This window comes from Littorina saxatilis, linkage group LG3, assembly GCF_037325665.1.
Source record: "Littorina saxatilis isolate snail1 linkage group LG3, US_GU_Lsax_2.0, whole genome shotgun sequence".
NCBI lineage: Eukaryota > Metazoa > Mollusca > Gastropoda > Littorinimorpha > Littorinidae > Littorina > Littorina saxatilis.
The window spans coordinates 60,857,222-60,884,358 of NC_090247.1; the positions used below are offsets into that span (position 1 = coordinate 60,857,222).

The 27,137-nt window shown below is 41.5% G+C and overlaps 1 protein-coding gene across 1 annotated transcript in view; it reads left to right on the forward strand.

Annotated features, from left to right (window-relative positions):
* The first annotated feature begins 2,785 nt into the window (after positions 1-2,785).
* LOC138960959 (uncharacterized) overlaps positions 2,786-27,137 on the forward strand; it is a 55,615-nt gene continuing 31,263 nt past the window's right edge. Inside the window, exon 1 of the mRNA XM_070332586.1 lies at positions 2,786-4,786. Within this exon, the coding sequence (XP_070188687.1) occupies positions 2,786-4,786 (2,001 nt within the window). The remainder of the gene's footprint in view (positions 4,787-27,137) is intronic.

The following is a 27,137-nucleotide window of genomic DNA, read 5'->3' on the forward strand; positions in this document are numbered from 1 at the left end:
AGAGAGAGAGGAACAAAAACTTGACTAAATGTAAACACTGAAGTGAGAGAGAGAGAGAGAGAGAGAGAGAGAGAGAGAGAGAGAGAGAGAGAGAGAGAGAGAGAGAGAGAGAGAGAGAGAGAGAGAGAGAGAGAGAGAGAGAGAGAGAGACTAACAATAGTCCCGAACCCAAACCCTCTCTTCAATGCAACACAAACTTGAACCAAAATTGCTGCTCTGAAGATTTCTTGTAACGGGGTGGGATGCTGTGCAACAGCAACTCGGGGGAGTAGGTGAAAGGGAAGGTAGGGAGGGGAGGAGGGATGGGGTTAAGGAGGTTCCCCCCTGAGCCCCATGCAATTATTGATTTAAAGACAATTAGGCAAGCAAAAGCTGATGCCAGCGGAGTGCCTGCCTCGTCAGTCGTGTAGACAAGTTCCAGTCCACAGCAGTGCGTAGTTCAAGGTTGGCAGGGAATCTACTGGCACGGTCGCGTTTCTCTGTATCTGTCTGCCTGTCTGTCTTTGTGTGTGTGAGTGTGTGTGTGTGGGGGGGTCTGTGTCTGTCTGTGTCTGTGTTAGTGCGTATGTCATCATCATCAAAAAGAAAATGTCATCATCAACATCATCATCATCATCATCATCATCATCATCATCATCATCATGTCTCTCTCTCTCTCTCTCTTTCTCTTTGTCTCTCTCACTCTGTGTGTCTCTGTCTCTGTCTCTGTCTCTGTCTCTCTCTCTCTCTCTCTCTCTCTCTCTCTCTCTCTCTCTCTCTCTCTCTCTCTCTCTCTCACCGCCGGGAGGTCGTGGGTTCGAATCCCATCAAGGTCATGTGGGTTTTTCGGGCTTCGCTCGGCTCCTACCCAGAGTGGAAGTGCTATGGTTCCTATGGAAAGGCTGGGATCACACAGCCGAGTGTCTGAGGGTGCTCAGGTTCTGTATACCTGACCAACACCGCAGGTGCGGCAGTTCTCGGGCCTGGTTGATGCCAGGATATATTATGACAGTAAGCGTAGAGTGCTGCCCTGTCACGTAGTCTCAAACCAAATTGGAAATCCAAAGCATCATCATTATAATCATCCTCTCTCTCTCTCCCTCCCTCCCTCTCTGTCTCTCTCTCTGTCTCTCTCTCTGTCTCTCTCTCTCTCTCTCTCTCTCTCTCTCTCTCTCTCTCTCTCTCTGAGGCGTAGCCTTAAACTTCTATCCTTGGAAAATAAAGTTCCATCATCATCAGCATCATAATCATCTCTCTCTCCCTGTCTCTCTCTGCCTCCAAAACAAAACAACCTTTCTCTCCGAAAAGACAATCTGCCTGCTGGTTGTCTCTTTCTGTCTCTACAGCTTTTTCTCTGTTTCCCTATATCTTTATGGAACTTCTGTGCCCGAGCTTGCGTTTCGATCAATAATGCCACACAACGAGACACTATTCTTGTAGAATGTTGTGTTTGTGCTGATTCGTTTGTTTATTTGTGCTTTGTGTTGACTCTGTGCTGAACTCTGAGCGTTTATGCGGCGTGTTGTCAGGTTCCTAGGTTTGTAAGTCGCATCCATCTTTCACAGATATTAATGGTCTTGTGTTCCCTCGAAAGGGACGTATGGCTGCCTAAATGGTGGGGTAAAAACGGTCGTACGCGTAAAAATCTACTCGTGCAAAAAACAACCACCACGGGTGAACGTGGGAGTTTATTAAACCAATGAACGCAGAAAAAGAAGAAGAAGAAGAAGAAAAAGAAGAAGAAGAAGAAGAAGAAGAAGAGGAATAAGAAGAGGAATGGTCTTGTGTATACAATTTTGTGGTCGTGAATTTCCATCACTGGGTGGGATGGAGATGTGGGTGGGGATTTGGGAGTCGAAGATTGGAGTAGGAATAGGGGGTTCGGTGGAAATGTGTGTGTGTGTGGGGGGGGGATAACCTTTGCATCCAGTGCTGTAAGTGACTCCTGGTTCTTTACTGCAGTCAGTAAAGGGAAGATCAGGACGAGACTATAGAAGTAGATGTTTTGAAGCTATAATCACTTTTGGCACAGTGCGCCTCCATAACTATCTTTTCTGCTTTCTACACCAGTTCGGGGATGATGCAATTAGGGTGGACGAAGTAGTATTTGTTTCAAAACGATCACAGTCGTCAACAGTGGGGGAGTATGGATCGAGTTGAATTATTTTTCTCAAAATTATCACTGGTGTCACAAATAAGTCTCCATAACTATCTTCTCTTCTTGCCCAGCAGGTCGTAGATGATGCAGTGAAAAAAAGAAAGCCGTGATCTGTGAAATTGTCATTGTTGGCACCAGCAAGACTCCATCGCTCACTTTGATCATTGATGGAATGGAAGCCGTATATCTTATAGCGTATTTTTTTTCTCACAATAATCACATCTGGTACCAGAACGCCTTCATAACTATATTCTGTTCTTTGTCAAACAGGTCAGGGACGATGCAGTGGGGGGATGGAAGCTGTGTTTCTTGAAGAGTAGTATTTTTCAAAATTATAACTGTTGTCACCAATGTGCCTCCATAACTATTTTCTATTCTTTGTCCGGCAGGTTGGGGATGAAGCCGTGTATTTTGAAGAAGAGTATTTTCCCAATAGTTACTGGGTACCAGTGCGCCTCCATAACTATTTTCTATTCTTTGTCCAGCAGGTCGGGGATCATGCAGTAAGGGGATGAAAGCCGTGTTTTTTTGTAGAGAACAATTTTTCAAAATGATCACTGCTGGTACCAGTACGCCTCCATAACTATCCTCTGTTCTTTGTCGAGCAGGTCGGGGATGATGCAGTGAGGGGATGGAAGCGGGCGCCCCATGGACAGCAGCGGCCATGACAGCGCCAGCAGGACCAGCAACAGTAGACGACCCGGACACGCTGGTGGCGCCTCTTCGGGGGGCAGCAGCAGAACCGGAGGGGGAGGGGGAGGTGGGGCTAAGTCGTCAGAGACGGGCACCCCTACCACCTCCAGCAAAGCCAACGCTTCGCGGAGCAGCAGACCTCCGCAGAACAAGTCCAACAGTGAGGTCAGCAACCAGAAGGTGACCCCGGCTTCGGCCTTTGCTATGATCAGCCTCAAGGATGTTGTGTCGGCCTCCAAGGCCCCCAAAGCGGGTCCTCAACCCTCCGGGGGATCTCACCAAAGCCGAGGAGGGGGAGGCGGAGGAGGAGGCGGAGGAGGGGGAGGTGGTCATTCTCAGGACGGTAAGGAGCCTTCTGCCAAGACGAGCTCTCGTCGTGAGAAAGGCGAGTCTAGACGTCCGGGTCCTCCAAGAGGTGGTTCCGAGGACTCTGGTGGCAAAAGAACGTCCAAGAGCTCCCAGCCGTCCACAGAGCGTAGCAAACCGTCTAAGTCACAGCCCGCGCCCTCCTCTGGGGATGGGGGAGGAGGGGGAGGAGGGGGAGGGGGCGAAGGCAAGAGCAAAACCACTGCCAACGGTAACAACAACAACAAGAGTAACAGTAGCAATTCGCGTGCAAAGAGACAAGCTTCTACAGACTCTCAGGACACGCCGAAAAGCAGTCGAAGCCCTGTCCGGTTAAAGAAATCCTTGTCCACCGATGTTGTGAGCAAGGACGTCAAAGACAGCTCGGCCTACGCACAGCCTCAGAACTCCAGCGCCAAAACTCCCCCTCGAACCAAGAAAAAGATCCCCAGAGGCAGAACTGTGCACGATTCCAGTGAGTTTGGGGAGGTGAAGGGTGACGGGAAGGAAGAAGTGAAGGTAGAGGGAAAGGGGGAGGGGAAGAAAGATTCTAAAGGAGAAACAAAGCGAGAAGGCAAAAAGAGTAAACAAACTAATGACGTCACTGACCCTCGCAAGCATACGTCACCGACTAGTGACGTCAGCGGTGCCCTTAGTGAGCACGTCAACAACGTGCAACAGGACACGATGATCGCGGGAGTGCATCGAAGGACTTCACACTCAACGGTGGTGCAACCTCTAACCTTATCCAACCCGGTAGTCACCTCACAACCGCAGGCCAGAACCTCTTCCCAGACGCTGCCCAGGACATCCCAGCCCCCATCCCGAACACCCCGACCTCACAACAACAAAGCCAGTGCTTTCAACGTGCAGCTCGTCCCGGAGCTGAACCAGCAGTCTTCCTTCTACTCCCTCAGCAAGATTCCCAGTCGTTCTTCCACGTCGTCCGACGTTCAGTCCGAAGTGTGCGTAGACCTTCCAGACTACTCGGACCTCCCCGCCGCTCAGGAAGTGGCCCCGCCCACCGAGCGAGGGGATGGGCCGAAGCGAAAACTGACAGTCAGCTTCCCCTCTGCGCCGATCAAGCGCCTGAAGCCTGCGGGGCGAGGGAGGAACAGAGCCCGGTCGTGCGCGTCGGGTATGGGCACTGCTTTCGTGCTGGTGATCTCTCTCCTCCTGTTCCTGCCCGTGTTGGTGCTAGTCCTGGTTCTCGTGCCAGTCTGCCTTTTCTGCAAGTGGTTCTTCAGCCTGTGCTGCTGCTGCGGGCCTTTGTGGGGCCGGTGCTGTATAGGGTGCTGCCACACCCACCTCACCGCCCCGGAACGCTTGTGGATCAGCAAGGGGGCGGACGGGGGCGGGGGGAGGCTCAGTCCGGTGGCTCAGTGCGTGATCGTTCTCCAGAAAGGGCTGAACACCGAGAGGCTACGTCACCTGATCGATGCTCGGCTGCTGTCGCTGGAGAACCGACACGGGCGTCTCGTTTACCCGAGGTTCTCGCAGAGAGTGGAAGAGTTCTGCTGTGGCTACGCCTGGATGAGGGATCGCTACTTCACGCTCAACAACCACGTCTTCAACATGCCCGGCTACATCGAAAGCCTGGAGGATCTTCAGGTGAGACAGGGGGGGAGAAAGACAGAGAGGATGGGTATAATTTTGAACGTGACGATCGTGAAGATGCTGCTGAGCTGCTGATAGAAGTCACTGGACAAGGTTATTGGTATTATGGAGATGGAGAGAGAGAGAGAGAGAGAGAGAGAGAGAGAGAGAGAGAGAGAGAGAGAGAGAGAGAGAGAGAGGGGGGGAGGCCGTAAGACAAGACAAAGTTTATTTTCAAAAATGAGTACTTAATACCTAATCATGAACTGTCCTCGCTAGTTAATGCTCGGATTGATACACGTGTGTGCGCGCGTGCGTGCGTGTGCGTGTGTGTGTGTTTGTGTGTGTGTGTGTGTGTGCGTGCGTGAGTGTAGGGCGGTGGTGGTGCGAGAGTCTGTCCCTGTCTGTCTGTCTGTCTGTCTGTCTATCAATCTGTCTGTCTATCAATCTGTCTATCAATCTGTCTGTCTATCAATCTGTCTGTCTATCAATCTGTCTGTCCGTCTGTCTGTCTGTCTTTTTACAAGCTTCTTCGGAACGTCTGTATTTCGGCTTGCCTATCCCCTTACCTAGTACCCATCGATTGTGTTGGGTTATTTTGTCGAACGCAAAAAAACTTTCCAGCCAATTCTCACTCACTTGTCTTGGTAGTTGTCAGAGTAACTCCTCCTCTTCGACCTTTGGAGTGAAAGGTCGTTTTGGGGGACGTAGGATACGGAGAAAAACGAAGTAGTTGAACAGCTAAATGGAACAAACAAGTCAATGCAAGTGAAGGGGTGTCTGTCGGCCGAAAATGCGATTGACACAAAGTGGAAGAAAGTTAGTCGCAGGGGAAAAGTTAGCTGGACGAACGAGTGGGCGGGGTAGAATTGGAAAGAAAACCACACACAAAAACGCCTGTTCGTCAGGATCAATGTTGCGAGGATGAGAAGAAGTGTGCTGAATAGTTTTAGGGGGTTGAGAAGGAGAATAATCGAAGAGAGAAAAAAACAAGTCGCGTAAGGCGAAAATACAACATTTAGTCAAGCTCAGTCGAACTCACAGAATGAAACTGAACGCACTGCATTTTTTCACAATGACCGTAGTCTGCCGCTTGTGCAAAACGGAGTGAAACTGACGAGCCTGCAGTTCAGCGCCGTAGTGGTTTCGCTGTGCTGCATAGCACGCTTTTCTGTACCTCTCTTCGTTTTAACTTTCTGAGCGTGTTTTTAATCCAAACATATCATATCTATATGTTTTTTGAATCAGGAACCGACAAGGAATAAGACGGAATTGTTTTTCGGAAATTTAATTTTGATCATAATTTTTATATTTTTAATTTTCAGACCTTGTTTTTAATCCAAATATAACATATTTATATGTTTTTGGAATCAGCAAATGACGAAGAATAAGATGAAATTGTTTTTGGATCGTTTAATAAAAAAATAATTTTAATTACAAGTTTCCGATTTTTAATGACCAAACTCACTCATTAGTTTTTAAGCCACCAAGCTGAAATGCAATACCAAACCCCGGCCTTCGTCGAAGATTGCTTTGCCAAAATTTCAATCAATTTGATTGAAAAATGAGGGTGTGACAGTGACGCCTCAACTTTTACAAAAAGCCGGATATGACGTCATCAAAGACATTTATCGAAAAAAGGAAAAACAAAGTCCGGGGATATCATTCCCAGGAACTCTCATGTCAAATTTCATAAAGATCGGTCCAGTAGTTTGGTCTGATTCGCTCTACACACACACACAGACACACACACACACACATACACCGCGACCCTCGTCTCGATTCCCCCCTCTATGTTAAAACATTTAGTCAAAACTTGACTGAATGTAAAAAGAAAAGGGCAAAGATGAGGTCCAAAACAGAAACGTGGTGGCGAACATTATTAAATTATTATTCGCCGTCAATTAAACCGCAGCTGAAGAAACAAAACCACTGAATACAATAACAACATTTTTTTTTTTTTAATAGAGAAAATATCTGCCTCCATCCTCTTCCCCAAACCTCCGTTATTTCACAGTTCATTGATTCGTGGGCTCAGCCACAGATGCTCAAGGGACACAATTACTTTAAATGCTTGTCCCTTTGTACTTCATAACAGTACAGTCTGTCTTTTTCAATCCCATTATTTGTGATGGTGAAAGGATGTAGACTTTTACTTGATTGAGAGTCTGAGGATGAAGCTACAGAACAGTCGTCCCCCAAGGCAGGACTTACTTGTATGGATTAAATACTGGGGAAGGGGGGGGGGGGGGGGGTGGGGGGCTAGAAAGATACTCAAGCGCAGATTTCTGTGACAAATGAAGCTGATTCACCAAAAATAACAATCAAAGTGGAAGCAAACTGTAGAATAGCATGCATTTTGTTTATCAAGTTAAAGGTACTCCCTTCATCCTTACCTGTAAGGAGAGTAAGAATCAAAAACCGAGAAAGGTTGAGTTTAGGCCCAAAAAAAAAAATTGTCTGTTTAGGGTAACATGACCAAAAAAAGTAGGGTCGGTAGGTAGGTAAAGTTTTTTTTTTTTTTTTGTTTTTTTTTTTGTGTAAATGCTATGTTGGCTGAACATTCACTTCTTATATTTGATGAATACATGTTTCAAAACTAACGTATAAATAAAACAGAGAGAAAGGGAGAGAAAGAAACGCCAAATGTCTCTTTTTAGCATTTTTACCTCTTTTTTTTTTTTTTTTTTTTTGAAATCAAAAAAAAGTTTTTGGGTCGGCGCCAAATCGATAGGGTCGGTCGGGTTACCCTAAACAGACAATTTTTTTTTTTTGGCCTTATGAAACGCTTAATTATAGACATGTGATAGGGTGGAGTGGAGGGGAAAAAATAGGCCAGGAAGCATAAATGAGACGCCAAGACAGAGGTTGCGATAACGTGACTTTTATTTAACGTACACCAGAAATAATGGGGGAGACGGGACTAACTCCCTACACAATAGGTAACTGAGGATACGCTTCACGCTTTACCGTCTTAAACCATCGGAGCGTTGACCATAGACCATTTATCCTGGACCGCCAACTAGCTCTCTCTCCGCTCTTTCTCTCTATTACGAGGTAGCGGCCTCTCGCATTTAAGAACCAACGCTTACATGGCCTTTCAGAAATCAGGGGGATGAGAGAAAGGGGGAATGTACGTTCTGGCTCACCGATTCCGACAGACCCTAAATATTAACGCAAAATAGGCTTCTGGACTAAACTTTTACTAAAATGAAACATGCGACAAAATCAGAAAAATACTGCATAAATCCATACAAAAAAAATACAGTAAAGTAAGGTTGTTTTGAACCAATGCCGGGTCTGTCGGAATCAGTAACCCAGAACGTACATTCTCCCTTTCTCTGATACAACATTCTTAAGCTCAATACGCTCTCTCATTTACAAACTTTACTTCATATGTTCTTTCACTGTTAGAATTATATCTGATACATGCAATGTGACTGTCTAAACGAATAGTTAACTCTTTACAAGTGATTCTATTTTTACTTTTTCTTCCCGTCCTATTTGAATCCCCTTTTTTAAAAACTGCTTTTTCAGATCTTCTATATCGAGTGGCTTGTTATATTCAGCTCGTGTTTTTGTTTGAATACTTGCTTTCTTACTTTTGTAGTCATCAAAGTCTGTTTGTATCTGTTTGAATTCTTCGTCAGAAACTTTTGAATCTTCAAGTGCTTTACTGATAGACAGTTTTAGGCTAGACAATTTTGATGATGCAAGAGTGGAAATGGATTCGTGTTTTTCAAGCTTTTTCACAATTTTTTTCATTATAGCTGATGCTATAAATGATAAACCACCAACTGCTGCTGCGACACCACCTAGGATTAGAGAAACTGGAGTCCCTACTCCGGTAGCTAACAGAATTGTTCCCGTTACACCTGCAGCTGATGCAAGGATAGTAGAACCAGTGCTGGCATTAGAAAGGCTGTTGTAAGTTGTTGAGTACTTACGTCTAGCGCGAGAATATTTTTCTAATTCATCTTCTAGTTGTTTTTGTATATTACTAATGTGTGCCAGTCTGAATTGTTGACTTTCTGCTGCACTTTCATCAATATTAGGATAAAGCTTCACACTGCTAGTCATCTTTTTAATGCAAAATATAAAATATTTATCTTAATTCTCACTGGCCAGTGTTTCTGCTAAGCTTTGAAGCTGTTCATTGCTTAACACCTTATCTGTATAGTAGAAAGCAATCAAATCAAGATAAGTAAGATTAATACTTCTTATTTCTGTTAAATTATTTATATCTGCGTTAACAACAACATTTTGGTTTGACGTCTGTTTTTTTATTGTGTTAGAATCCTTTTGAACAGCAATAAATACTCTGACTTCTTCAACATTTAATGGTCTCCAGTTGAGATTTATTCCTCTCATTAGAACAGTGTTTGTGGTTTCTTCCCTTTTCCTGACAACTATATCAAATATCATAGTTGCATTCTGCCCTATTGGAAGCTTGGGTATAAAATCGACAATGGTGTCAGCGTCCTTTTCAACACTTTGTTTTCTGTGAATGAGATAGTTGTTCTTATGGAAAGGTTTAACTGCAACTTCTCCCCTGCTGTTAAACGCAGGAACAAGGCTAACAATTAGTGGTTTAGCATTGATTGACTTACGGAATGTGTCGTCTTTTCCAACAAGAGTGTATGGACTCACAAATTCAAACTTCATTTCCCAGTCAATCTTTTTCATAACAGGACTAAGTACCCATTTTTTATTCTGATGTTTCCACATGTAGTATATGTCATCGACAATTGGATCAGGTACATTAACATCACGGATTTGACCTAGTTTGAGAAATCTTGGTTTCTTTTCATCGTCGATTTCCTTTCTCTTGTAATGACCGGTGTCTGTAAACTCGAATGCATACACTGCACCAACTTCAGCATTGCTCTCAAAGTCGATAGCGTCTGCTAAATCTTTCAACTCTATAGTTGAACATGCAACAGGATAAATTATTGTAGGTCCACTCGACATTTTAATACTCAATATTTTATGGAACTATTTCCAATGTAATGTTAAACAAACAATCAACTGGTTGTCCACTTTGATTTTTCAGATCAATGTGTAGGAATTCATGACACCCTTCCTCCAAGTCCTTGAACTGAAGTGTCTTAAATGTTGGCACGTGCATTTTACAAAAAGAGGCATCACTCGGTGGAAGAATCCTAAGCAGATCAGAACGCTGATCATTAAACAGATTATAGGATGTGTTAAGCTCTCTCATGTGAACAAACAGTACACTGTTAACATCCATGTCAATGGGACGTGTTCCCTTGTATATTTTTGTAATTCCAAGCATATCAAGGAGTTTGGTTGGAAAGTAAACGTTTACTTCTCTAGTTTTGGGCAAAGTAAGAGTAGCAATGAGACTTGCATGATTTAAACTCGCTGTAATACCTACTGGAGCAAACAATTCTTTCTCTAAAGTGCAGAAGTCATAGTAACCATCTTCTACAGAATGTGTTTTACCATTAATTCTTACCCAGTTGTTATTCTTTTTTTTACTGATATTATACCAAGTAACCTTGTACATAATTTCATGCAGTGCAACTTTCATTCCTCCATTTTGATTGTTGATAGGGTTTGCAAGTTTAACTGGCACACCAGTCTTCACATTTGTTAGTGTGATAAACATTTTTTATTCAACAACAAAAATGATTCAGTATAAATTCAACAAAGACGTTAAATACAAAACTGGACCATATTACAATCCAAAGACTATTTCTTTCCATGAGTTGGACTTTGCTGTAACAGAAACAGAATCCATTCGCGTTAAAGTGCCTGACCCATTCCATTCTTACCTAAATCCCCCAATCAAAAATGATAGTGTTCCAAAGATGTGGAACTCTCACCCAATTCAGTTCTATCAGAATCAGTTAAACTTTGCAATATTCTGTGCAACCACAGGATGTGGAGTGTCCTATGCAGACCACATGAATAATTCAAACTTACTGACAAAGTGTGTGTACACATTTCACGTTTACTATCAGTGCAGGAGAATCTTGTCTGAACTTCAGGCACCAATGCCGCATGAAAAGAGCTGGAACCCATTCAACAATAGGATAAACATGAAAGTGTATGAGCGTCTCTGCAATGAATTCAATATAGATTTTAAGACCGACTTTAGGCAAAAGCAAGACAAAAACCATGGCATGGGAACACTATATTTATGGGGTGTCCACAGGAGGTATAATTTTGATTACTGGCCAGGTCATACATCTTTTTCTTCAAATGTGCAGGTACAGTTAGGATCAATAGAACAAGAGCACCACAATGCATGGACTACTTTTATATTAGACACCGGCAAAGGTTTCACTGGATCAGGTGTTGAAAGGATCAATGAATCTATCCGAACATATGCGTGGTGCTTGCTAGGCTCGCAGGCACAGACACGATCAAACATAATGAGAACAAGCACAGGGTTTGGTGCACAGAAACAGTTGTTATCAAATTTAGAAGATGTCATAAACTCTGCAGTTGATCTGCCTTCCAGCATCAAAAGGTATCAAGACTCTCTCCGTTATGCAAGATCAAAAGTTGACTTTGCTGTTGGTAACGGCCTTTACATGTTACCTTCTGATCTCCAGCTGCAGATTGGAACAATAACAAATTATAACAATGAAATCATTATTGCTAGTGACACCCAGCCGCTTGGAAAGGGTGAAGAACTGAATTCAGAAATCAGAACGATGCTACAGCCATATCACAATGAACAGAAACAAAGCGTGACAAGTGAAGATCGGGCTGCAGGTGAAGATCATTCTGTCACTAGGGATGATCAAGCTGTTAGTATTAGTGATGATCATGAATCGCAGAAGACTGCTCTAGTAATTGGTGGAGTGGGTGTAGGCTTACTTTTGCTTTATTCTCGTTAGCAGAACACCTGCAATTAAAACTATTAGAGTCCAGAGATGTTCAGCCATGAAACCAACAACTTTACCTGCAAAAGATAACAGCCAGCTAACAATTGAACCAATGATTCCTGGAAGTGCATCCAAAGCTTTTGCTGCTAGTTTCTTTAATAGTTCTGCAATGTGTTTGAGTTGTTTCTTTACCCATCCCGGATCAGATGGAGATGAAGGTGAAGGTGGAGGTGGAGGTGTGACAGTGCCACCTGTGAGTGTTAACACTAATGTGCTTATTGCAAATCCTAACGCAGTTAGTATACTAGCTATTGTGATTCCCTGCTCTCTGAAAAGCGTTCTAATTCTTTCAGCAAGAGTTGTGTCTTCGTAAAGGATTCTTTGAATTGTATTTTTTATTCTGCTGACCTGTGTTCTCAGTTGTTCTCTATTGTTACTTAGAACTTCTAACCTTATGGCTTTCTCCTCCTGCAAATCTTTTAAACGCTTAGAAATTCTGTTTTTTACTTCTTGTTCTAGGTTCAAATCATCAGCATCAGCAAGTTTTTGTTTCTCTTTGTTTATATCTTCATCCAGCTGACCTAGTTTTGACAGATTATTTGCTATTTCACCTCTGATGGTTTGTAGTGATTGATTAAGGGCTTCTATTTCTCTCATAGGTAATAGTTCATGTGGAGTCTTCAGTGAAGTTTCCTCAGAAAAAGAAGTCTCTATCTCTTGTATAAGTTGATCAGCCTCATCTGCAAGTTTATTAAGATCTTGCAATGGAACAGATTCTATTTGAGTAGCAGTTGGTAGTCCTAGTTCTGCTTGTTGAAGTAAGGAAACAACATGGGAAGGTGATGACCGTGTGCTAGGCACAATATCTAATTGCCTAAGTCGATTAGCAGTAAGTTTTTGTTTTAGTGAAACTTTTGATAGAAACTTAGCAGGATTAGATTTATATGTAAGTTGGACTTTTTCTCCTTTATCGCTAGTTGTATATAAATGATTTGCTTCCATTTTGAACTGGTTTGGATCTAAAACATCAGGTTCTTCTCCTAAACTTTTGTAGAAATCTCTAACTTTACCTTCCAGAAGTTCATGTCGTGCCACCTCATAATGCAGTGAATGATGGTAGGGAACCAAAGGGATTGCTTCGCTCATGTCGTCCGCTGGCTCAAATAAATCTTCAAATCCACCTTCTGCCATTTGTAACTTATTTTTTATTTTGAAAATAAAAAAAGATGGCACAATCGTTCGGTTCTGTTCTTGATCCTTACAGAAGGCTGAAAGAACCTCTCGGGGTAAAAGGAATAAGGCAAACAGTTATAGTCACAAATAATCCTTCTACTATTGATCAGAATGAAATACTTACTGTTAGGTTTCCTAATCTAGGTAAGAACGATGTTATTGTACCAGGCACTGTAAGACTATCATTCAAATTAGAATTAGAATCTGGCTCAGATGCAAATAGGACTTTGGCTTATAATGTAGGAAGAGCAATTGTGAGGAAGATTACTGTCAAACTGGAAGGGCGGGAAGTGATGTCATTGAATAATGCAGATGTATTTTTAGTTTACGCAGATAATTGGTTGACTGACAATGAAAAGAAAAACAGAGTGTTTCAAGGGATTCAGTCAGACAATGGGATAAAAGTTAGAATAGGAGCAGGAGATAAAGCTGACAACAAAAAAGATAACGCTGTCAATGTTGCTTTTGGAAACAAATTTTGTATTCCACTTGACTTTGAACTCATAAATTCACATCCTCCCTTCTATCAAGGAGCATTGCGTGACAGGCTGTCATACGACCTGACTTTCAATAGTTATGATCGTGTTATGCTTTCACAAGACCCGGAAGCAAAGTATAAGGTGTCTGGAATTTCTTTAGAGTTTGATGTTGTAAACCATCCTGAACTGGCTAGACTTATAGAAAATCAGTACAGTTCTAAGCTGCCTATCTATTATGAAAGAGTGTTGAATCACAGTACACTTTCAAAAAGCCAGGCCGATCCAATCTGGAACATTAACTTGAATACACCAGCTAGGTCAATGAAGGGAATACTTATGTTGTTTGAGGAACCAAAAGATTCATATGAAAGGCAAATAGAAAAGTTTTACAATCCACTAATCAATAGAGTATATTGCACAATTGAAGGGCAGCCAAACCAAATATTTGCATCTGGCATGCTGCCATACCAACACTATGATGAAGCAAGAAAGTACTTTACTGGAGGAAGATTGAAAGACCCAACATCTGATCTTGTGGCTAAAGATCTACATTTACACGGTGTTGGCGTAGAAGATTTCTTGACAAATAAATATGCGTTATGGCTGGATCTCAGAACAACTGACGACAACAAACTGCATGGAAGTGGAAGGCGAATTGAAAACGGATCAGAAGGAATCACAATACAAATTGAAAAGGAAGTAGGGAGTAGTAGTAAATCAGTTAAGATCTACGTGTTTGTTGTGTCAGATGCGCAGTTAAACATCTCTGAAAGCAGATTACAGGATATTGTTTATTGAACGTGTTAAAATGAAGTATCTAGATTTTCTTCCAAAAGATCCACACTGTTCTTTGATTTGTGGGGCAACAGGTTGCGGCAAAACAAGATATGTTTTGGATTTATTACAGACTGTTTACATAAATCACTTTGAACACATAGTCATATTCTGTCCAACCATAAAGCATAACAGAACATACAAGGAGAGAAAATTCATATGGTCTGATCAAAATATATTTATTGTAAATCCTTCTGATCGTCTAAATGTTTGCTTGGAGCATTATTTCGATCTTTTTCAGAACACGCCAACACTGTTTATTATTGATGACTGTGCAGCAGAACGTGACATTGTTAGAAAGAAAAGTGCACTAGCAAAGCTTGCATTCAGTGGACGACATGCATTAATATCAGTTTGGATATTAACACAAAAATACAATGCAGTTCTGAAAGACTTTAGAGAGCAACTCAAAACAATAACATTGTTCTATTCAAAGGACCGTGACAGTTTTGAAGAGTGTCTTCGAGAAAATGATGTCATTGAAAACAAACAGGAGAGAGAAAGAATAAAGAATAATCTGAAATCTTCTAAGCACTCGAAACTGGTTTTAAAAACTGATCAACCAGTTCAGTATGTATGTTTGTAGAAATCCTTGCTAAGTTCTTGTCAAGTTCTTACTCAAGTTCTTGTCAAGTTCTTACTCAAGTTCTTGTCAAGTTCTTGTCAAGTTCTTGTCAAGTTCTTACTCAAGTTCTTACTCAAGTTCTTACTCAAGTTCTTGTTAAGTTCCTACCTAAGTTCTTACTCAAGTTCCTACCTAAGTTCTTGTTAAGTTCCTACCCAAGTTCTTACTCAAGTTTAATTACTAGATTTTTATTTTATTCTGCATCAAAATAAAATGAACTGTGATGAATTGCTGATGCAGACTGCTACAGATATTGAAATCTGTGACAGTAGGACTATACCTGATAAAAAAGAAAGATTGTATTCACTTGCTGTTTGTGGAAAAACAAAACACTACCTTGGGCAGCAGTTAACTGTGGAAGAAGTACAACATCTTTCCTCAGAAGATATAGAAAAGTATCATGGACGGTATGAATCAGTGCTTGGTTCTAAGATGGTTAGAAGTATTGGACAGACTGTTATAGGTTTGTACACAAAGATTTTTGGACATTTTACACCTCTCGACTCGGAGGAAGACTTAACACATGATCTAACTCATGACCCTGTTGTTTCCAAGTCCCTCGAATCTCTTGCCTGTGGCCTGTATTATCGATTTGGTGCTTTATTAGTACCATTTGTTGCTGGATTAATTACTTTCAAACACATTAATTTTCAGAATAAAAAAGATGACGGATCAGTTGAAGCAGACAGTGGAGCAGACGAAAATACCAGAAGTGAACACAGTGACAAAGAAACCTGGTAGAGTAGAAGCAGGAAAAAAACTAGCCGAATGGAACAGACAAAAAAAGTTAAATCAAAAGGCAAAGCAGAACATTATGTCTGAGGTTGAGCAGACACCAAACATTCCTGAAGTGACTAAGGTCACACAAACTGATCAAGAATTAAAATCTTCATTTCTATCATACAGAAAAGTAGCTGTAGCAGCTGTTGTTGGAGGAGGTGGATACTTGCTTTACAAACTTTGGCAAGGCAAATATAAAGTGTCAGAAACACCAAAATCAGAAACACCAAAACCAACAAACAAAGCAGTACAAACAATAAAAAAGCCCACAGTAGTACCTGCAGTGGATTCATTTCATATGGAATAATTTTAATATTTTAATTTTGATAACATAAAAATGAGTTCTGAAAAGACAATAGTTAATCTAGTTTATCACGCTGCAGTGATTGGAGGCTTGAGTGTAGGTTACACAATGCTGGGTAAAAGTCTCCTCAGAATGAAACCAGCCGACTTGGGAAAGTTAGACTTCGAAGACGGTGCTAAACTAATTGGTGTTGTGACAGCTTCCTTTGCAACAAAAGACTTCCTGGTGAAGCAAGGAATTATTCCAGAAAATATAAACATGTAAGACAATAAAATGGCTAGCTTGGTTATGATGGTGGGAGGTGCGATTGTAAATGCGCTTGCATTTTCTGGCAGCAACTATTTGTTTTCTAAACTGCAAAATGGTGAAGAGAGGGAAAGGCACAACAAAGCCATGGAACAACTGGCGAAAGCACAGGATGAATACGAGAAGAAACGAATTGCGCAGTTAGACTTTATGAATGATAAACTCAGGCAGCAAGGACATGCAAACAAAACCTTTGCCAATGTTGATGCAGCCATTCAAGAATACTATCTCGTAACTGGAAAGAAAATGAAGACAAGTGCTCCTCCAAAACTGGGTGACTTTTATCAGCCTTCAGAAGAGCAGAAAATGGGGGAGATTGTTTTCATTGTTATTGGTATGGCTGTTGTTTACTTTATTGCGCGTGCTGTCAAATCTTAATATTCTGTCATTTAAAAAACCATGAGTGATGCTTTGTTATCTAAAATATATTATTCCCCAAAAGGATACTGGAAAGGAAGAACTGCCATTGACAAGCTCAGTGACGCAGCAGGTGTTTCTCAAGATACAGCAAAGAAATGGTTGTCAAAGCAGGCAGTTTGGCAGATCTATTTACCTGCACCAAGAAAAATTACACGACCACACTTTGTTAACATTAAACCGAATGACACTCATCAAATAGACCTGCTGTATTTACCGCATGACACAGTCAGAAGGAAGAAATATAAGTATGCACTGACTGTAGTTGATGTTGCAACAAGATACAAAGATGCTGAACCGTTGACAGAGAAAAGTGCTATAGCTACAGCTGTTGCCCTGCAAGAAATTTACAGACGTGGACCACTAAAGTATCCCAGAATGATTCAGTGCGATGATGGTAAGGAGTTTAAAGGAGCTGTCAACCAGCTTCTGTTAAAACATCATGTTACAGTGAAGAGAGGTATTCCAGGAAACCACAGGTCACAGGCTATTGTTGAGAGCTTTAACAAACAGTTGGCAGAAAAACTGTTTTCATATCAGTACCATCAGGAATTTTTGGACACAGAAAGTAAATTGCGTAACACTGAATGGGTCAAAAGATTACCATCAGTACTTAGAGCAATGAATCTGGAGGTATTTAAAGCTACAGGGTTAAGACCAGTTGATGCAATCAAACAGAAAACAATACCTGTTGCTCCAAAGTCAACAACACCAGCGGCATTACTACCTTTCAATCAGAAAGTCAGATATTTATATGCACCCGGTGAAGCTGAGGGTGACAGCAGGAAGCGTGCAACGGATCCAATCTGGAGTATTGACATTCATGAAATCAAGAGAGTAGTAGAGACAAATCCACCTATATATTACTTGAGAGAACCAGCACCGCAAAGAGCCTTTGTAAAAGAGGAATTACAATTAGTTCCACGTGGTACAAATGTTAAATGATTTTTTATTTCAGATTTTATAGTGTTAACAAAAATGGAAGCTCTGAGAAAGAATTCTAAGCAACTTCATTTTTTTGATTTATATTTTTATTTTGAGTTATAAAATCAAACTCACAGCGATGGAAGACTCTGTATTAGAATCTTTATCGACAGTATTTGACACCGTTGAATTACAAGTAACGGATCCTCAAAATGTGCAGTCCAGTGTGCAAGACGCCATTGAACAAATTCCAAACAATTTGTTGATTGAACCTCCAGTAAAAGTGCAGATAGTCAGTTTAATAAAATACAAAACAATCAGTGATGAGGTGCTAGAAGTTCATGTTTCAACCAGACAACTAGCACTTAATTCTATGGCAGAATTGAATGGAAACTGGGCAGATGAAATGATGAAACGGTTTGAGCAAGCTGCAGAGGATGCAAAGATGAAAGGATCCGGATGGTCAGAAGGTGAAATTCTAAAAATAGAATTGAAGCTAAGTAAATTTGCCCCCATCAGAGGTAGAAGTTACATACCTTTACCTCCTGCTCTTGTCAAAAAACGTGCTGTGCTGAACATAAAGAATGATGATGACAAATGTTTTATGTGGTGTGTTCTGGCAAGACTGTACAGTGTAAAGAAAAATGCAGAAAGAGTGTCGAACTATCATGCATACAGAAATAAACTAAACTTTACTGGTATTGAATTTCCTGTCAGCATTACAAGCATTGACAAATTTGAACAGCAAAACAAACCCATCACCGTAAATGTTTACACGTGGGATGAGGAAGATGAACTGAAACCAGTCAGAATATCAAAGAACTCACCAACGATTGGTGATTGTGATACTAACCATGTTGACATGTTACTAATGACTGATGGTGTAAAATATCATTACACTTTGATTCGTACAATGAGTAGACTGATGGCGAGCACAAGCAATCACAATAGTAAACAAGACTTTTGTAGGCGATGTCTCTTGCGTATTCCATCAATTCATGCAGCACTTATACACAAGCAACATTGTAAGAGCGTTGATGATGCGGTCGTGAAGTTAACAACACCACCGCCAGACAGCAAAGTGTATTTTAAGAATGTATGCAAACTACAGAAAAGTCCTTATGTTGTTTATGCTGACTTTGAATCTATCATTGTGCCATATGAAGGACCTTTACCAAAAGACCTACCTAAAACAGTAACTCTAAGTAATCATCAAGTCTGTTCATATGCATTTATTGTTGTTAGTTCAGATGGTAAACATTCTAAACCGCAATTGTACAGAGGACCTAATGCAGCAAAGAACTTCTTACAGCAAATGAACCAAGTGCGAAATGACTGCTCCAAACAACTGAATCTTTCAGACATTGTTATGAAACCTGAAGACCAAGAACAGTTTAACTCTACCACACAGTGTTGGATATGCGAACAAAGTCTAACACCAAACACAGACAATCCAATAGTAAGAGATCATGATCATGTAAGTGGGCAGTTCCGAGGAGCAGCACACAGCAAATGTAATCTACAATTAAAGTTTGATCCTAAGACTTGGAAGCTTCCAATCTTCTTCCATAACTTGCGCGGTTATGATTCACATCTGATCATGCAGGCAGTAACTGATGAATACAAAGCAAGATGCATTGCGCAGTCTTCAGAAAAGTACATGGCCTTTACTCTGAATAGTTTACACTTCTACGATTCTGCTCAACATCTGATGGGAACACTTGAGTCTTTATCTTCATCACTAACTGCTTTCCCAATCACATGTAAGTACTTTGACAGTGACTTAGTTAGAAAGGGAGTCTATCCATATGAATACATGGATTCGTGGGAGAGGTTTGATGAAGATGAGTTACCACCAAAGGATGCTTACTTCTCACGGCTGAAGGGTAAAGGTATAAGTGACGAAGACTATGAACACGCTAAGACTGCATGGAATAAATTAGGATGTAATACAATGGGTGATTATCATGATCAATATTTGTTGGCTGATGTTTGTTTACTTGCAGATATATTTGAGAATTACAGAAGAACATGTATGAAGCACTACAATCTAGATCCTTCACATTACATATCTGCACCAGGCATGAGCTGGGATGCATTTCTTAGATTTACAGGAGTAAAGATTGACTTGCTATCAGATCTTCCTACACTTCAGATGATTGAAAATGGACTACGTGGAGGAATCAGTATGGCTTCACACAATTACTGCAAAGCCAACAACAAATACTTGGACGACTTTGATCCTATGAAACCTTCTAATTACATCATGTATCTAGATGCAAACAATTTGTATGGTTGGGCAATGTGTCAGACGCTTCCACTTCGGAACTTTAAGATCTATTCAGGACCATTTTCACAATGTGTTGTGCTGACAATATTAAAAGCAGGCCCAGACAGTCGAAAGGGATGGATACTAGAAGTTGACTTAGACTATCCACTATCACTTCATGATCTACATAATGATTATCCTTTAGCGGCTGAGAGGTTAAAAGTAAACCCAAGAGAACCTCCAAAGCTGGTGCCCAATCTGTTTCACAAAAAGAAGTATGTGTGTCACTACAGACTGTTACAGTTTTACATTAGACATGGATTAATTTTGAAGGCTGTTCATCGTATAATTTTATTTGATCAAGAACAGTTTATGAAACCTTACATCATGAAAAACACAGAACTGAGAACCAAAGCCGCTGATGCATCAGAGAAAGACTTTTTTAAACTGATGAACAACAGTTGCTTTGGTAAGACAATGGAAAACCCACACAAGAGAAAGGATGTTAGACTTGTTACAAGAGAAAATGAGGCCATCAAGCTGACATCCAAACCACAGTATCAAGACTTTAAATACTTTCATGAACAGCTGTATGGTATCTTAATGAAAAAACTTGTAGTCAAGCTTGACAAACCAGTATTCATAGGCTTTACTGTGCTAGAGTTGTCAAAACTGTTGATGCTTGAGTTTTTGTATGATTATTTGAAACCAAGATATCCCAAATCGAGAGTACTTTACACAGACACAGATTCATTCTTACTTGACATTCCAGCGGATGACATTTACAAAGATCTAGAAGCTGAAAGTCCTGCAGTAAAAGGAAAAGATTCTTTTTATGACACTTGCGACTACCCTAAAGAATCACCATTGCACTCAAATGTTAACAAGAAGGTTATTGGAAAGATGAAAGATGAAATGAATGGGAAGATAATTAAGGAGTATGTTGGATTGCGTGCAAAGATGTACAGTGTTGCAAGTGAGAAAGGGGTTGTTAAAAAAGCAAAGGGTGTAAGCAAACAGGTTGTAAAGTCGAGCATATCGCATGATAACTACAAGGAAGCACTGTTTCAGAAGCGAGTGTTTCACCATGACAACCCTAAGATCAGTTCCGCGCTTCATCAGATCAACACAACTATTGTAAACAAGAAATCTTTAGATGCTAATGACACAAAGCGCGTTTATTCATCACCAGAATATTCTTATGCAATTGGACACTGGAGAACAAACGCGACTCCAAATAGTCTGAGTGTGTAATAAGAATTTTTGTCAATCGGGAAAACCCGCTATGACAGCTTTGTTTTGACTGCAGCGGGGGAGAGGAAGTTGCTTGCGTTTGGGAAGTGTTTGTGAAAGGGGAGAAGGCTTTGTTGAGTTTCAAAGCAGCCACCAAGTACACTTGTCAAAGCTTGATTCAATAAACAAGTCATTTGCATAAAGTGCACTCGGCGGCCGCCCGAAGGCAGCCTTTGAAGCGAAGCGAAGCGAAGCAGGGTGTTGACCTATTTTGGCGCAACTGCCAGTTGCGTGACCTGATTGCAGTGTTAGCTCTAACTCTTTTTTCCTACTCTTGTGATTGCTGTTGATGTATATTTGGAACCATTGACGTCACTTTCTCAGCCCAATCGCGAAGCAGGGTGTTGACCTATTTTGGCGCAACTGGCAGTTGCGTGACCTGATTGCAGCCTACTCTTGTGATTGCTGTTGATGTATATTTGGAACCATTGACGTCACTTTCTCAGCCCAATCGCGAAGCAGGGTGTTGACCTATTTTGGCGCAACTGGCAGTTGCGTGACCTGATTGCAGCCTACTCTTGTGATTGCTGTTGATGTATATTTGGAACCATTGACGTCACTTTCTCAGCCCAATAAAGCCTGATATCCTCATTCTTTTCAAACATGGTTTTGAGTTCTTTTCTCATGTTGAAGACTTCATAAAAAGACATCCCAACTGTGCTGAATTTGGCTCTGTATGGAAATAGTAAACGGGCAATCTCCCTCAATCTCCGTGCATACGTAGAAGAAATTTTAACGTTTCTTTCCAACCAGCCATCCCAGGTCTCATTATGAATGCCTTGTTCTGCTTCATAAAACTTAAATGCGATTTCTAGAACCATTCCATATTGCAAATTGAAGCCCATTGAAGTTGCCTCCTGTCTTTGTATGTGTCTATATCCCTCAACTAACTTTTCAATGGCACTTGCTGATGATGTGATATCTTCCGGATTAAAAAAGAACACTTCCTTCCTAACTTTCATGCTTACATCAACAATTTTTGACTTTAAATATTCGTGGAGTTCATTGAACGTCATTGTTGTTTTGGTTTTCTTTGGTTTTCCTCCATACAAATCTGAAAGTTTCCGTTTTGGGCGTGAAGGAAATTTAGGTAGTTTTCCACTCGGAGATGGCCCTTCATTTTTCATTTGCGATAATACTTCAACAAAATTGTTGAGGTAACTGAGGTGCTCTTCAATAGTTAAAAACTGCTCAGAATTCCATTCACTCAATGATTCCGGTATATCCATAGTTGGTGAATGTAAAATTAAAGTTGATGACTGTGTTGAAAAATCTAATAGATTTTGATGAGCAACTTGTGATTCAAGAATTTCTCTCTCTAATTCTTCAGAAATGCTATCTTGAGACATAAATATTTAGCAAATATAGTGACAGTAAAAACACTTCTCTCACAGAAAACACAACCGCACGGCAGGCGAGTCCGGAATGAAATGACAAAATCACCAGGCTATGTTACAATCAATACCAAGTGTTGGGCGGACGTGACGTAACTGTTGCTATCACATGATTTAATCTTGTCTTGCCATTGGAGGAATATAGAAGACAGGCTTGCTGTTTGTTTTTACCAGATCAATACGGTAGTTATGGCAGATTGGATCAATACGCACGCTGGCTGCAACTAGTTAATATTTCAATGGAAACTAAATTTAGCGTTGCACAGAGAGAAAGGGAGAATGTACGTTCTGGGTTACTGATTCCGACAGACCCGGCATTGGTTCAAAACAACCTTACTTTACTGTATTTTTTTTGTATGGATTTATGCAGTATTTTTCTGATTTTGTCGCATGTTTCATTTTAGTAAAAGTTTAGTCCAGAAGCCTATTTTGCGTTAATATTTAGGGTCTGTCGGAATCGGTGAGCCAGAACGTACATTCCCCCTTTCTCTGGATGTCATATCCGGTGACGATTGTAAACATGGACGAAGTTGCCGAGGTAAGTTCTGAAAATGCGAAAATAAACTCAGCTAAAGTGCATATGGAACATGTTTTTCGATGAGTTTTGTTAAGTTTAGTTTGGAGTTTTGGAAAATCCAGTTCATTGTCACCTCCCATTGTCACAAATAACTGGAGCGTGCTTTCTTTTCACTGTCTTCGTATCGCTGGCCTTTCAAACCCCGGCGGACGCTAAGCGCCCCTAAAAGTCGAGCGTCGTAACTTGAAGGGTCACGTGACGAGTTGGCGGTCCAGGCTATTATTTTGGTCTATGCGTTGACACACTGACCAGGACCGATAACTTCACAAGTTACTACAGGGGGCGCTACGCTATCTATAACGTCACACAGGATGTGACGCGCCCGCAACACAGGACACGCTATTACAAAACAAAGAACTAGGCTAGCGCGGGAAAACTGGGTCTCAACGGCGAAACAACGACACTGACTCTATAACGCCACTAGGATAAAATAGCTATACGTACGTGCACACCATAGCATCATTCATACAACATATTATAGACAAGCAAAATGCAATATAACAGCATCTACTTACAGTTCACTCCTCAATGAAGAACTAAACACACACGAAGTTACGGCGGGACTGTTCAACACATCGCCGGTCTGAATCACTCACCTCTCTGATGGTAAATCAGCTATTAAACCACAGGTCAAAGATGATACTCACAATCCAGCACAGGCTATCTGTATTTTAAAAGATGTCCCACTAACACAAAGAAGTGTTGCAAATAGAACACCGGTCTCAAGGTTTAAACACACAGGCCGATCAACACACAGCGAAATCACCGGTCAGACTGACCGAACTCGCACTGTTGGGGGTGAATGCGTACGCATCCGTTAAGGGATTAACCAATTAAAGCACAGCATCTACGCACAAAGACATACACGCATCAACGTCGGAACAACGACATACACGACACCACGGAACAAACACATACACGCATGGTCAAGGGGAATAATTGGGGTAGCTAGGGAACGAGAGAAAGGAACAACAGTACGTCAAATCGCCACACGGCTACAGACAAAACGTACATCCACATGAATTTTGACCTGTCGGTCTTTGAAGTGGACACAAATCGATGGAATATGTGACTTATCTCAGACTTGTTGTCGCTTCCCAAATGGTCGAAGCAAACTTAAGTATAGTGGCAGAATTGTTGCCGCTTCCCAAATGGTCGAAGCAAACTCAAGTATAGTGGCAGAATTGTTGTCGCTTCCCAAATGGTCGAAGCAAGCTCAAGTATAGTGGAATCTGTCGATAACGACCACCCAAGGGACCGACCAAAAGTGGTCACCATGGAAAGGTTGAATTATATAGAAGAAAAGCTCGCCTGGGATCCTTCAGAGTGGCCGTTGTGTGCAGGTGGTGGCTTTTGAGAGGTGGGGGTAGTGCGTTTGGTTTGCTCCGTTGTGGACAGGGAAATAATAAAAAAAACGCTGGCGCTGGACCCGAATACGCTCCCCCAGTATGAAAGTGTTTGTCTTGTGCACGTGGATTAAAAAAAATTTTTTAAATTTATTTTACACAATTAAAAAAATTATTAGAGTAAAACAAGAATTAAAAAAAAAATAAAAAAAATAGACCGCCCATGCCGGGAATCGAACCCGGAACACTTGGATTAAAAAAAAAATATATATATTATTTATTTATTTTACACAATTAAAAAAAACTATTACAGTAAAATAAAACATTAAAACGTTCATAATAAACAATAGTAAACAAGAATTAAAAAAAAAATTAAAAAAATAGACCGCCCATGCCGGGAATCGAACCCGGATCACTTTGGTCACTGTGTGTCGCTCTCTCTCGTGCTCTCTTGTCTCTCTTTCAGTCTCACCGAGACAAACACTGCATTGTTGTTTCTTTGCCGAGACCAAATCCCCGCACCCGCTGGCTGGCTTGTAAATCATGCTTTTCTCGTCACTCCGTGACGTGTTCGGCTGAGGCTGTTCGCAAAGCGACCAGCCTCCCACCGCAAAAACTCCCACCGTTAAGAGTGGCTTTTGTGTTTTTTGGGGCATTTAGGTCCCAGGTAACATTATGAAGTTTTAATACGATCAATCGGACCTATTATCAAGTTAGTGTATCAACTTTTGAAAGAACTGCGCCCAGTAGTTTCCCAGCAATAAGCCGTTAAGTCGGGACAGACACACAGACACACAATTAAAGTCTGCTGGACCCTCCTACTGCGTACTCGGGGATACATAGTATACATGGAACTGTCTGTCTTGTGTTTTGTCCTCCAACATAGCATACTACCTCTGCCGGTACCAATATAGGCCAATGATTGTACCTAAGAGGACGTGAAACGGCTCAACTCGTCTGTCAAATAATTGGCCACAAGACATGATCCGACATTTTTCAGGCACCCATGTGCAGTCAAAGGTTTCTAGCGGACAGAAAGAGATGACAATGAGATAAATCCACATTACCCTGCACGATCGGACTTGGTCGGTCTCTACAGTCATTTCCTCTCCAAGACTTTGAATTGACAGATTACTTTGTCCTTCTTGTCACATTAGCCTCCAATTTGTTGCCCTACGATTGGCTAAAAACCCCGCTTGTGCGGTCCGTTAACTCGTCTACGATTGGCTGGAGACCATGGCAGCCACTGTACTGTTGAACCATGCTTTGAAGACACCACAAAAAGATGAATAAAGTAGGTCTTGACAAGGAGGGAGTCTAAAATTGATAAAAGAAAATTCACGGAAGTTATGACAAGAACATTTGAAAAAGCAATCTTTTTAAAGGGGGGGGGGGGTTCCAAAATTGGGGGGCATAATGGGGGTGGGGGTGTCACTGTAGTAGTCTCTGTCAGCCTTTTCCAATCAGCCGGGCGAAAGGGGCGAGAAGTCACAAGGGGTGGCGTCCCTTGATTATCTGACCCACTGAAGATCAAGAAGCCTCGGAGAAGAGGTGGGGTTCCGGACAAATATTGGTTCGGGTCTCCCGCGGCCTCTTGTGGTCGATAGGATGGTTCATTAACTCCTGCGATTCTAGCTCTCGTTCTGATACTGGGGGGTGGTCTTATAAAGCCGCTTTATTCATGTAGGCGGAAGTGGGTGGTCTTATAAAGCCGCTTCATTCATGTAGGCGGAAGTAGGTGGTCTTTATCAGACCAATGTTTTTTTTTCTCCGGAGGTTTTATCAGTATTCTTTTATCCTGCAGATAAAAGCGGATGTAAATGATTGAAAATAGGGAAGTGAAATTGTTGGAATTTGACATTTTCAGTTTGACGCCAGATAAGAAGGGGAAAAGAATGAAGTTGTAGAGGCTTTCCTTTGTATACAGAACAAGATAATAGGGGAACAGAACAGAAACAAGAGAGCGAGAGAGAGAGAGAGAGAGAGAGAGAGAGAGAGAGAGAGAGAGAGAAAGAGAGAAGGGGGTGGGTGGGTGGGAGAGAGAGAGAGAATTGAGAGAGAGAGAGAAGTTTCTTAGCTTTCTATGCCTCTTCAGTCTTGGGACTAGAGGGTAGGGCGGATGGTGGTGGTAAGAGCGAAGGGAGGGTGAATGTTTATAGTGTGCCGCGGACGCTGCGGTCTACGCGTGGATGCGAGATAAGAGATGTCAGCTGAAGCTCGAGGTAAGGTGAATGATGGTGGTTATAGTTGAGGGTTCAGGCCAGCGTCGGGGTGGAATGTTTTAGATTGAATAGTACTGTTCAAGCAGAAAGTGTGTTACGATAAACACTTGTAATTTTCTTGACCTGTCTAGCTGCTATTAATTATGTTTTTCTTGACATAAGCTTAAAAACGTGTTTTTCGTGTGAAATTCAAAATTGTGTACAACAGGCAAAGTTTCATTTTCTATGCGACTCACCCCGATTAATATCTGTTATTGTCACAAAGAGGGTTGTGTTGATTAAAAATTTCATAAAAAGCCCATGTATGGTAGTTGCTTTGAACAACAAATTGATCGGTCAGTCGAAAATCAGTTAATGTGTCAGATGATGGTTTATGTGTGTGTGTGTGTGTGTGTGTGTGTGTGTGTGTGTGTGTGTGTGTGTGTGTGTGTGTGTGTGTGTGTGTGTGCTCTCAGAATCAGGGCGTGTTTTAACATGCTGGAAAATATGGAAGAAAATGAACA